Source organism: Trachypithecus francoisi, unplaced genomic scaffold (assembly GCF_009764315.1).
Source record: "Trachypithecus francoisi isolate TF-2019V2 unplaced genomic scaffold, Tfra_2.0 Lachesis_group8, whole genome shotgun sequence".
Taxonomy (NCBI): Eukaryota; Metazoa; Chordata; class Mammalia; order Primates; family Cercopithecidae; genus Trachypithecus; species Trachypithecus francoisi.
This window is the reverse complement of record NW_022681473.1, coordinates 15,886,361-15,897,536: the sequence shown is the minus strand read 5'-3', so window position 1 is coordinate 15,897,536 and position 11,176 is coordinate 15,886,361. Positions and strand designations below refer to the sequence as shown.

At 51.2% G+C, this 11,176-nt stretch overlaps 1 protein-coding gene and 1 non-coding gene across 4 annotated transcripts; both read right to left on the bottom strand.

The window, feature by feature from the left end:
- Window positions 1-758: 758 nt before the first annotated feature.
- On the bottom strand, window positions 759-10,651 carry SSRP1 (structure specific recognition protein 1). Of its 3 annotated transcripts, XM_033207521.1 has the most exons (18): window positions 10,501-10,651; window positions 9,843-10,015; window positions 9,249-9,434; window positions 8,211-8,316; window positions 7,726-7,916; window positions 7,391-7,621; window positions 7,153-7,256; window positions 6,922-7,050; window positions 6,438-6,659; window positions 5,632-5,704; window positions 5,510-5,518; window positions 5,068-5,206; window positions 4,869-4,914; window positions 3,092-3,221; window positions 2,493-2,663; window positions 2,204-2,292; window positions 1,475-1,661; window positions 759-1,249 (listed from the first exon to the last, which is right to left on the bottom strand). In XM_033207521.1, the coding sequence occupies exons 2-18, from the start codon at window positions 9,894-9,896 to the stop codon at window positions 1,178-1,180; spliced, it is 2,139 nt and encodes a 712-aa protein (XP_033063412.1). In that variant the 5' UTR covers window positions 9,897-10,015; window positions 10,501-10,651; the 3' UTR covers window positions 759-1,177. The 3 variants fall into 3 exon arrangements, with proteins under 3 accessions (XP_033063412.1, XP_033063413.1, XP_033063411.1); XM_033207522.1 differs by lacking the exon at window positions 5,510-5,518; XM_033207520.1 differs by lacking the exon at window positions 5,510-5,518 and having other exon boundaries at window positions 7,726-8,316.
- On the bottom strand, window positions 3,655-3,757 carry LOC117081893. The gene has a single exon (XR_004436364.1). It is a non-coding gene; the product is annotated as a small nucleolar RNA U13 (small nucleolar RNA).
- Window positions 10,652-11,176: the final 525 nt, after the last annotated feature.

The following is an 11,176-nucleotide window of genomic DNA, read 5'->3' as shown; positions in this document are numbered from 1 at the left end:
CGGCCCCTCCTGGGCCCCGCCGCCTGCATGGAGTGCAGTACCATCGAGCTACGCCGGCAAGAAGGTAGCCGCCGGCGGACTGGAGCGGCTTCCTGGTACAGCCACCTGAGTGCTGAGAACGCGCGCAACGTGGCCACCCCTCCTGTGTCAATTCAGACCTAGAGCCACGGTGAGGAAGTCTGGCAGCTCTGCTTTCCTTGGTAGTGACCTTTATCTCCTTTCAGGCCCCTTCTCAGACATGGGTTCCTCCCTACACTGAAGTTTGCATCCCCCTCCTCCTTCCCGTAAGAACAAAAGCTTCACATATACTCCGTACTTTTCTTGCACCCCCCCACCAGGCTGCAACCACCACCCTACACACACGCTCATCCTCCCCGACTCTCCAGGCTCACGTTTCCACTCCCCCGGCTGCGAGAAGGACAGTCAATCCTGATTTCATTATCTAAAGCCTTGGAAGACCCTTGACTCATAGGTAAGGATGTGGCCAAGAGCTGCCTCCCCCTAGCTTGGTTGGCTAATGGAGTGGAACCGGGAGAGACTTCCTAATCAGATCAGCTCTCATTTCTAGACTCTCAGGTGGCCCATCCAGGCAGAGGTGGGTGAAAACCAATGCTTCTCCAGCCGGGAACAGAACAGGATGTGCCTCGAGACTTGCTTCCCGGCTGGCCAGGCTCTGCCCAGTCTGACCAGGGCAGTAACCACCACCAATAAAAGTAGGAGCAACAAACCAGGGCTACAAAGAAAGCATAACGACATGGTTTCCAAAGTCAGTTCCCTTTATTAAATCATTTTCACAGACCAGAAATACAAAATAAAAGTAGAAATAGGCCCCAGGTAGGAGCTATAGGCCTGGCCTCACATGACCCCTGCTCCAGCAACTTGAACAGGACCAGCAGCAGCTACATCCTTAATTAAGGTCGGGAAAGTAAGATGAGGATTTTGATCCTGCATTGCCCTGCCTCCCACCCTATCTCTCCCCAAATTATAAACAGCCATCCTTGGGAAGCAGCAGAGTTAAGAAGTCTCCCCATGGCCCTAGTGACATACACACCAGCAGGAGAGCATGTTCAGATGACACAGAATCCAGGGACTACATTTCATGAGGAGAAACTGGTACCAAAATGTGGGGAGTCTGGGGGTGTGAGAAGGCAAGCGCAAAGAGAACCTTCCTCCGTTTCTACTCATCGGATGCTGACGCTGAGTCCTCTGAGCTGGGGGGAGTACTGGCTAGTTCTTCTTCTTCAGAGTCCTGAAAACCAAAGGTGTCTTAAGGGAAAAGGTGGAGTCCTGGGTACCCCACCCAGTCTTCAGTGAAGGGCCCGCAATTTCCTACCGCCCCCCAACTACAGCACCCACCTTCAGAACCTCAGAATTCCACCATCCACTCCAACTCATTACTCTTACAGACCAACCCCACACAGACACACGTGCCCCTCACCCTGCCCAGCCCACAGCCCCCACACTCCTGCCGCACCTCGCTCCTCCTCCTCTTCTTTTTGCTCTTGTTCTCTCCCGAAGAGCTCTCATCACTAGACACAAACTCTTTGCTCTTGAAGCTCTCGCTTAGCTGCCTTGAGGATGACTTGGATGATGAGCCCCTGGAGGGCGTGGATTTCTTTTCCATCTTCACCTTTACTTTCTTCTTCTTCTTTGACTTGTCCCTGTATTGGCAAGAGGGAAGAGGAGCTAGGCCTTCAGGTCCCCTATCACCATGACCAAACCTCTCCCACCTTTAACAAGGCCTTTCTCAATCCCAGCCACACAGCCCATTTCACTCTGAATGTAAACAGCCATGTCAGCCTGAAGGGCACCAAGGGAGAGTATCATGAGTACACCAGAAGAATCAGAGGGCATAGGCTAAAGCAGCCCCATATGCAAAACCTACTTGACATTTCTTGCTGTATCTTTTAGAGTTCATGTGAATTGTGCACTGCACTCCATAATAGTTTTTTCGTTCCCCCATACCTTCAAATAGTCCACGAAAATGGGCCATATTTCCCCAGTGACTTGAATGCCCTATCGTATCACCCACACTTGGGCAATGGCCTACCCAGGTTTGAGAAGCACTACCCTACTGCAGTCAGAAGCATATCTGCTGTCTTTAACTTTCCAATGCTCAACTTCGGCCTGTATAAAAAACAAAAAACAAACAAAAAAAACCTGCCACAAAAATCAGTGACTGGGCCACGTTCTCGACACTCACCTCTTAGAAGACTCGCCTCGGCCCCCTTCATATTCTTTCATGGCTTTTTCATATTCCCTCCTGGCATCCTCAGCCTTGCGATCCCACTCCTGTCTCACACACACAGAAAAAAACAGTGAAGAATAAGACCTCTCCCGTCTCCCCTCTCCCCTGATGCAGGCAAAATCGATACAGAAAGTCCCACCAATGGCTCATACTGCTCCCCTATCAGTCTCATACACTCACCACGCCAAGAGAGCACCTCTCGCCAGCCCATGAGAGGCATCACCCCTCCTCTGCTGCTACTCACCTCTTTCTTCTCTTTGGACATTCCCTTCCAGATCTCGCCTGCCTTCTTGGAAAGATCTGTGATGCTGATGCCAGGATGGTCTGACTTGATCTTCTCTCGGCTGGCATTGAGCCATAGCATGTATGCAGACATGGGCCTCTTGGGGGCATTGGGGTCTTTGCCCCTCTTCACCTACATGAGAACCCAAATGCCTTCGGCTATTTCCCATAGAACCCATACATTTTCCCAAATAAATTATTTAGATCACTTAACTTGGAGAAAAAGTGGAGGACTAAATAGCATCAGGCGAGACGAGTGCTCCCTAAGGGCAAGGATAGTATCTCCTTCCCCTCTGCAATTCAGTGCCTAGCTTACCAGGACAGAAGCCCATCTCCTAATTCAGACCTTCCAGAAGCTTATTCATCTCAGGGCTAGTGAGAACAATTTCTAAGAAGACACTCCTCAAGGCTATAATCATTGGCTACAAAAAACAGCCCCAAGGAAGACCAATGAACAGGTCCTACTGGTGGTGGACAGGAGAAGGTAAAGAGAATGCCTCCCACCCTCCCCCACCCCCGCCCACTGCACCACACACAGCCCCTCCCATCTCTAGTCTGCACCTCCACAGGCTTCTTGCGGCTCTTGCGGTCCTTGGCCATCTTGGCCTTTTTGAGCTGTTTCCGCTTCTTCTCATCCCGGTCACTGTCGCCCTCATTACTGGAGGAGCTGGCAGAGGCATTGCTGTCAAACCTGCCAGAGAGCAAGCCAGGCTTAGACTTGAGGAGGGAAGACAGGACCCTATGGCCTCAAGGCAGGAGGAAAACAAATCCAAAGATACCCACCCAAAAGGGTCAAGGGAGGAAGACCAGAGGACAGTATCCACCACCAATCCCCAACACTGCTTCCTCCCATTCACTGAGGTGGCTTCGGCCATGCCCTCTCCAGACCCAGCCACAGCAATGGGTTACTTGATCAGAATGAATGAATGAAAAACAATCCATGAGCTTCAGCTGATCTCCCTGGGCATGGCCAAACCAGGTCCTAGTCCATTCCCAAGACACCATGGGCAGAAACACTGCCTCATTCATGCCTGGAACATGGCCCAAATCCACTTCACCACTTCCTTCGGAGTAATCACCTCAATCTACCCTATAGTCTTTTTTGTCTTTTTTTTTTTTTTTCGTGTCAGATGGGTAATGTGTCAACATCGTAACAAGGCTGGAGGGTGGCACGTTGCACACACGCACGTAACACCCAACCATCATGTTTATGAACTACAAAAGGATCGGCCCCTACAGTCTTTTCTGATGAAAAGATAATCAGTTACTACAAAAAGAAGAAAACCAACTGAAGTCCAACCCAGTACCTACCCCTGTAATTGACAGTCTTATCTGATATATGTGAAACTCCTCAAAAAATGGAACTACCCTACACCTGTATGCTGCTGGACAGTTTACAAGGCACTTTCACAAGTATTTGCTCATTAAGCTTTCATACACCTTCATAAACTGGCAGGCTAACTAGTGGACTCCTGTCGGATGTTTTTTTGCTGCCTGACATCTTTTACAATCCTTCTGGATTAAGAGAGCAGAGTCCCAATTTCCTGTTGGGAACCACCTTGCCCCCACTCAGGAAGGGCTCACCCCAACCACAGGCTCTAAGGGTGGGCACCTGGCCTATTTCTGGCCCATCAGACCCTGGCCCATCCTAACAACTCAGGCTAGGAAGGGGCAGGTAACCACTCTGTTCGCTACGCTGTTCACCAAAAGAGGCGCTTCTGGTGGTGTTTTAAATCAGTAAGATTAAGCCTGCCCTGAGCTTCTGAGAGTCACTGGGCACCCCATGGGGCAAACCTATTTTGAATTACGGAAATCAGAGGAAATAGATTTGAGTGCCTGAATCCAGTAGTGTCTGAAGTCAATTAAATCCTCAGACTCTGCAGTAACATGAACTTATGAAATTCCCTTTTATATGTTTCCTTTTAAAGTGAGAGTGAGTCACATTTCTGACACTGCTAATAAAAAGTCGGTACTACTGCATTTCTACCGATGAGGAAACTGAGATTCAATGACTTACTCGACAACCTCCAGGAAGTAAGTGACAAGCACCAGCTCTCATTCCCATTCTCTCCTCATCCAACTACGAACCAGCCCCGACTGGCATATTCAGGGTGGTATGGCCACAGACCCCACTATACTTTTCTGACTTCAAAATGTGCCTTGCACTTACGAAGCCCTTGACAATTTCCAAAACATTTTGTGTATCACCTCATTGGAGGTCAGTCTCCCATTCTGGGTCAGTAGCTAATGCTGGGACATGAGAAATGTCCAGAAATCTTCTGGTCCTTTAAGCTTATGGGTCACCATCTTATCCCCACAAGGTACCACCAAAACTCACTCCTCTGCCACATCTTCCTCCTCTTCACCTGGGTTGAATGACTCATCTGAAAAAGGGCACAGGATGCATCAGCTTCTGCCCCAATGGAAATCCCCACCCCCTCACCCAGACACCCAGCTCTGGCCCAAGGGTGAGTCCAGCCCGGGCCACAGCAAGGAACGTCTGACCATCCTCGTGCTCAGCACGGAGGCTAACCCACCGGTTTCTTCTCCCGAGTCATCGCTGCTGTCATTGGCATTCTCCTCCCGGATCTTGCCTTCCTCCTTCATCCTCTCCAAGTAGGCATCATGCTGGTCCTCATCAGAGTCGGCATATTCATCGTAGCTTGGGTTCATGCCCTAGCCAGGGAAGAGTTCACAGTGGGGCCAACTCACCCTTGAGCCAGAATCCCTGCACACTCAAAAGCACACCCCCATGCCTGTCAAGTCAGAGCAGCAGCTCCCAGAAGACCTGGGGCTGGATTGTCCACACACAGCCAACGTGCAGGGCCTACGCCCAAGTACTTCCTGCCAACTGGGTTAGTCCAAGCCCCAAGCCCCTCCCTCTCCCAGCCCCACTGGGGGCGCCTGAGGGGCTGCATAGACTGGTCTAAGGTCATGCAGAGGAAACCTGCACCAGGAGGGGGAAAGGGTCACACGCACCTCTTTTTTCTATAAGGGTAAGAAGAGAAGAAAAAGTGAAAAAGAAGCCGGAAAAAATCTCCACCCCTTTCTCCCCTACAGAAAGACCAGGAGAGGGTCTCATCCTCCCCACACAGAAGTACCTCTTTCAATCCTCGGTTTTTGATGTTGAGTTTTTTCGCGTTGACAAAATCAAACAGTTTCCCATACTCCTCCCTGCGAGGGGACGTGCACCATGTTACCGGAGAGGTAGTGCTGACACAGGGGCGGACTAAACAACGTTCTGATTCCATGAGCTGGGGTAGACTGTGGAGCCTGGAGTTCTTGACCATGCTACCCAACCCAACAGCTTAGAGACCCCCACAGGACAGCAGTAAGGCAGAGCCAGAGTCTGACATTAGTCCTGAAAGAGGAACCTGCATGGCTGTGAAGAGCTCTGGGAAAGAAAAGGCAGGGAGGGGTGCGCACCTGTTTACCAAATAAGCTCAGGGCGGAGTAAGTGTGGGGCAGGGGATGTGGTCATCTGTCTTCATACTTCACAAGGTTGGTATGAGGGTTACACGTGAAAAGGCTTATAAAACGTCTAGCTCACAGTGAGCACTCAATAAGCATTAGCTGCTACGTTCTCAGGCACAAAGCTCATCCCAGGAAAGAAAGAGATAGCATTTCCATCATGGTGGGGAGTGGAGGAGAAAAAAGGTCAGTAGTGAAGACATAGAGCCTTCAAAATACAGAAAAAGTTGTTTGTTTGTTTTTTTTTAAAGACCAGAAAGCAAGCAATGGAGAGGTTTCTAAAGTCTGAGCACTCCAGGGACAATGACCAAATCCTGATGTAGCAGAAGAAAAATTCTGCTCTAGGGTTGGAGAGTGCCGCAGGCCATGCTGGCCTTCCTGGACAAAGCTGGCTCAGGACCAAGATGCCCAGAAAGTGACGGGTGGAGGTTCTCACCTCTCAATGCTGCTGAAGGTATACTGAGTGCCCTGCTTGGTCTCAATTTCAAAGTCAAAAGAACGAGTCGTAGTGGTACCACGAGCAAAGTTGACAAAGGAGATCTCGTCGAAGCGGATGTGTACAGGTGGCTTGTGGACGTAGATGAAGCCCCGCTCCAGCGGGTAGAGCAGTCCTGAGCTCGCCTTGTAGGAACAGGTAATGCACTGGGCCCCTGAGTGCCTGACAGAGGGTGCAGGGAGCCTGGTTAGTGCCAACCTCAGCAGAGGCAAAGGGCACATCTAGCAGCAGCGACACGTGTGCTCATGTCCTCGACTAAGTAAACCTCACTGAGCTGTTCTGACAGAGGCGCTGACACCTGTTGTGGCACAAGGTCCCATCCAGGCCTCTAACAGGCTGCATTCCCATCTCAGGAGGGGTTTACCAAGGAGACACAGCGTTTCCCATACCCAGGCAGGGCAGGATCCCAGGCCCACATTCTCACCCTTGGAAGTTGCCTGGCACTGTGATCTTGCGGTTCACCAGCGCTTTCATGACCCGGCTGACCATCTCATAGAGGGATCCTGACATGTTCTTGGTGAGGCGCCCCTCAAAGCGCTTCTCCACTTCTTCCCTACAAAGACAGCAAGGTGAGGTCACAACACTACCGCCTTCTAATGGCGCACCTGTCTCCTGCCTGGACAGTGGCAGGAAACGAGTCCAGGGAGACACTCACTCATTCATGTTCAGAGTCAACGAAATGTCCTCGTCCTTGGAGAAGAGGAGGATGAGGAAGTGGTAGCGAGTCTGGCCTTGCTTGATTGGGGGGTCCAGGCTGATCTAGTAAGGAAGAGCACCAATTGATACTCTACAACAACTTGCGATTCACTAACATAGAATTCTGCACACCAGTGAGGTCTACTTAACACTTACGCAAAAACCACGACTATCCAGCCATAGGGGTTTCTGCTTACCACAAAGAACATCTGTCGCTGGTCCTTGTGGGGTAACAAAAACAGACGCAGTACTGTGGTGTAGGGGATCTTGTAGTCAAAGGTCTTGCCATGCAGGTGCAGAAAGGTGGGGTAGATCCGAATGTCATAGCGACCGCGAGGAGTCAGACACTGCAACTCCCGGAAGATGCAGATGGCATCCCCCGTGGCCTGGATTACATCCGCCTTCGACAACACATTCTGGGCAAAGGCCTGCAAAAAGCACACACTGGTAACCAAGCAGCAGGCCCTGCTCCCAGGCCGGCCAGTGCCTGCTCAGCACCATCTGCTGCCAAGGCAACTAGGGGACGCCTCACCTCAACAGGGTCCACACCATCCTCCTGGGTGGGAGGGACGTAGAAGCGCACCTCCATGAGAGACACCTCTGCGTCATCATTTTGGTGGAATTCCAGTGTCACCTCATTCTTGCCAGTGGTGCACTGGGACACATTGCTGAGGGGTATCTCAAAGACTGGCTGCTCACCAATGTCAAAGGAAAGCAGCTGCCCTGTGAGGAAAGCGCTTATCAAGCCACAAGCTCCTCCCCTTAAGTCTGCATAAGCAACATTCCCACCAAACTGAGTTCCACAGAGACAGGATACTGGGGTTAGTCTCTTTACACTGTAACCCCAACCCCAGGCACAGTGCCCAGTATACTGTAGGTACTCAATAAACACATGATGAACATGCAAACATATAGGAAACCAGAGACAGTGGCAGAAGGAAAAGAGCAAAACAAGTAAAAGGCTGAAACCCTTCACCCTATCTTCCTCCCCAAACCTCAGTCTTCCCCAGGACTCACCACCAAATTTCACCGTCCCCCAGTTCCAGCCCTTCACACAAAGGTCCTTCTCCATTAGCTCAAGGCGATAGTGAGTTTTGAAGAAATCAGAGAGTTTCTCAAACTCCTGTGGGTGGAGGGAAGAAAAGAAAGCACAATCCCAGTAAACCCTGGTGGCCTTATCTACTTGAATGTCCTGGGATTATCTATTTCTGAGAAACCACCTCCAAACAGGCTTTATAAGAAACCCATGCTGACTTAGCAACCGAGCTCTAACATTGTTTAAAAGATTGTTGAGAGAGGTTGCTTCTAGCCACTGGATCTGACATTCCTGGTTATGGGCCATCTGACTTTATAAACTTTAGATAGGTATTATTTTAATGAAGGTGGAAATCAAAATCAAATAAAGCCTTTTATCAAGCAGTTCAAAATGGAAAACAAAACCCACACTTTAAGACATCAAGCTAGCCAGGCGCAATGGCTCACACCTGTAATCTCAATGCTTTGGGAGGCCAAGGTGGGCGATCCCTTGAGTCTGAGAGCTCAAGATCAGACTGGGTAACATGGCGAAACCCCGTTTCTACCAAAAATTATGAAAAATCAGCTGGGCATGGTGGCATGTGCCTGTGGTACCAGATATTCAGGAGGCTGAGGTGGAAGGATTACTTGAACCCAGGAGGCAGAGGCTGCAGTGAGCCGAGATTGCGCCACTGCACTGCAGCCTGGGTGACAGAGCGAGGGCCGGTCTAAAAAAAAAAAAAAAAAAAAAAACCACACAAAAAGACATCAAGCTAAGAATCTGAACCTTGATAAAAGTCACAGGTAGAAACTACTATCTAAATCAAGACAAGAAAATCTTCTGGAGTCAAGGCACACAGCAATTCACAAGACTTCCAACACTCAAAGCCGAACACTGATTGCCTCATGGCCTCACAGTCCTGCTCTGAGGAGCCCAAACCAGCAATCACAGGGTTACATGAGGAAGGAACCTCGAGTCTCTAGAAGATTAAAACAAGATGATGCAGCACAAAGGGGGTTTATAGCTATGGGACAGCTCACCGATTCTCGGAAGCCATCATACTTGTAGACATGGCCATTCTTTGTAAGCAGTTTAAGTCCATGGCCCAGAGCAACACGGCGCCAGATGCCTTCTGTTAACTCCCCAGCCTGGATGTTGTCCACTTTGCCCGTCTTGCTGTTCTTGAAGATGATGCCCTGGCGGCTCAACCTCAGTCGACCATCATTCTGTAAGAAAAGCAGGCCCAGATGCATGGGGACAGTACACAGCATGTCCTGGGTACAGTTCTACCCAACACACTTTCCGGCTGCGAGTGGGCTAGCCAGATTATCAATGCAGGAGCAACAGCTGAGGTGCAAGGAGTCTAGATTCCAAACCAGGCTCTGGTAACCCTTAACAGATTCTCAGTTTCCTCATTTGTAAAACAGGAATTGGGAACTGGAGAGCATATACGGTCCCTATAACTCTGAGACTATCTCTCAGCACTGCCTCGTGTTGGGGGAGACACTAGGTACACATTATACTGAGTCCTCTTTTTCCAAAATAACATTACCAAAGCAAGCTCTCATTAATGGACAGAAACTCTACCCTCCTTCCTTCTCTCTACTTGTATCAACTGTCCAAGCCATTCTCACCATGGAGCCTTTCACCTCCTGATAGATGTCGTTGAACTCCAGTGTCTCTGCCATGTCGACCCCTGCCCGTGGTGGCCTGGGCAGAGCCCCAGGCTGCACAAGGGAAACCGAGTAAACTGGGGGCTGGGCCCCAACTCCTGAGTGGGTGGGCGGATGCTCAGCAGGTTGGGAATCTGAATTCAAGAGGAAGACAGGTAAGCATGAAAGATAGCACCTCGCTGTGCTCACGGATGGAGCCAAGCAGCAACTCCCAACTGTGCCTGGGATGTCTCAGGATTTCCTCTGCCTGGAAACCTACAGACGAACGCTGCAGTGCTCGAGGGTCCAGGCCTAAGCCCAGGTGGAGAACGGGGCCTGGAATACCGCTGACACCCAACCCGACGCCCTCTCTAGCAGCTCTGGCGGGAGCCATGGCAACGAGCAGCGGAACCCCAGGGTCGGCCCGGAGCCCGCACCTCGCACGCGCCCCAATCCAGCTCAGAGTGCAGGGTTTCCCTCGCAGCGCTCCCACCAGCCCGCGGGCCGCCGGTTCACCCCCGCCCCACAGGATGGATTCGCCCGCTCCCCGCGGTTTCGAACGCGGAATGGTCCATGTCGAACGTCCCTTGGGGGAGGGGCGCCCCTGCCTTCCTGGGACCGAGGGACCACCACAACCTACCTCCTCAGGCTGCAGCCTCGCTAGGGCCCCGGCGCAGGAGGTGGGCGCACTGGGGGGACGCGGGGGGGCGGGGGATGGGGGGGACACCGGGGAAGCTTTTCCCGCGTGCGCGGCCCCGCGTCCCGCCACCGGAAGCCGTGCACAGGCCACAGAGACGACGAGTTGGCTAGAGAGACGCGAGCCCGGCCCGCCTGCGAGATAGTCGCATAGAGCGACTCTGGAGGACCTGAGGGAAGAGTAGTTGCCGTGAAGTCTCTCTCACCCGAGTGGAATCTGCCTAGAAATTTTGTGTAGGGCTCTTTAGAAACTACAGACACTTCTTCAGTGGAGACTAGATACTGAAGAAAAATTGTGTAGTTTTATTGTATCAGACTTAGATTAGTACATGGATGGGGTGGGGGTGTGTATTGGAATGATGCGTGCCCGTTTCTCTGCAAAGTAGTTTCTGTGTCATGGAAAGGAGTCGGTCGATGGAACACGAAGGAAAGTATTTGAACAGTTGCGGGAAGAAACGACCTCTCGCACTGGCTGCGGAGAGAATGCGGGTGTTGGTGTCACCGTGGGTGCACTGCTTTCTGGCTGACCTGTCAAGTTCACTGTCTACACCCCAAATTTTCACATCCCTAACCGAAATGTATAGGTCCCCCCAAGAGGCTGGCAAATGGCCGTATCCAGT

Bases quoted from the DNA above. Each gene is read 5' to 3' on its own strand.
- SSRP1 (XM_033207520.1), bottom strand. From the start codon at position 9,896: ATGGCAGAGACACTGGAGTTCAACGACATCTATCAGGAGGTGAAAGGC. The intron at 7,257-7,390 runs GTAAGCAGAAAC...CTTCCTTACTAG, and splicing joins AGCGACAGATGTTCTTTGTG to ATCAGCCTGGACCCCCCAAT. The intron at 1,250-1,474 runs GTGCGGCAGGAG...TTTGGTTTTCAG, and splicing joins AGAAGAGGAGGAGGAGCGAG to GACTCTGAAGAAGAAGAACT.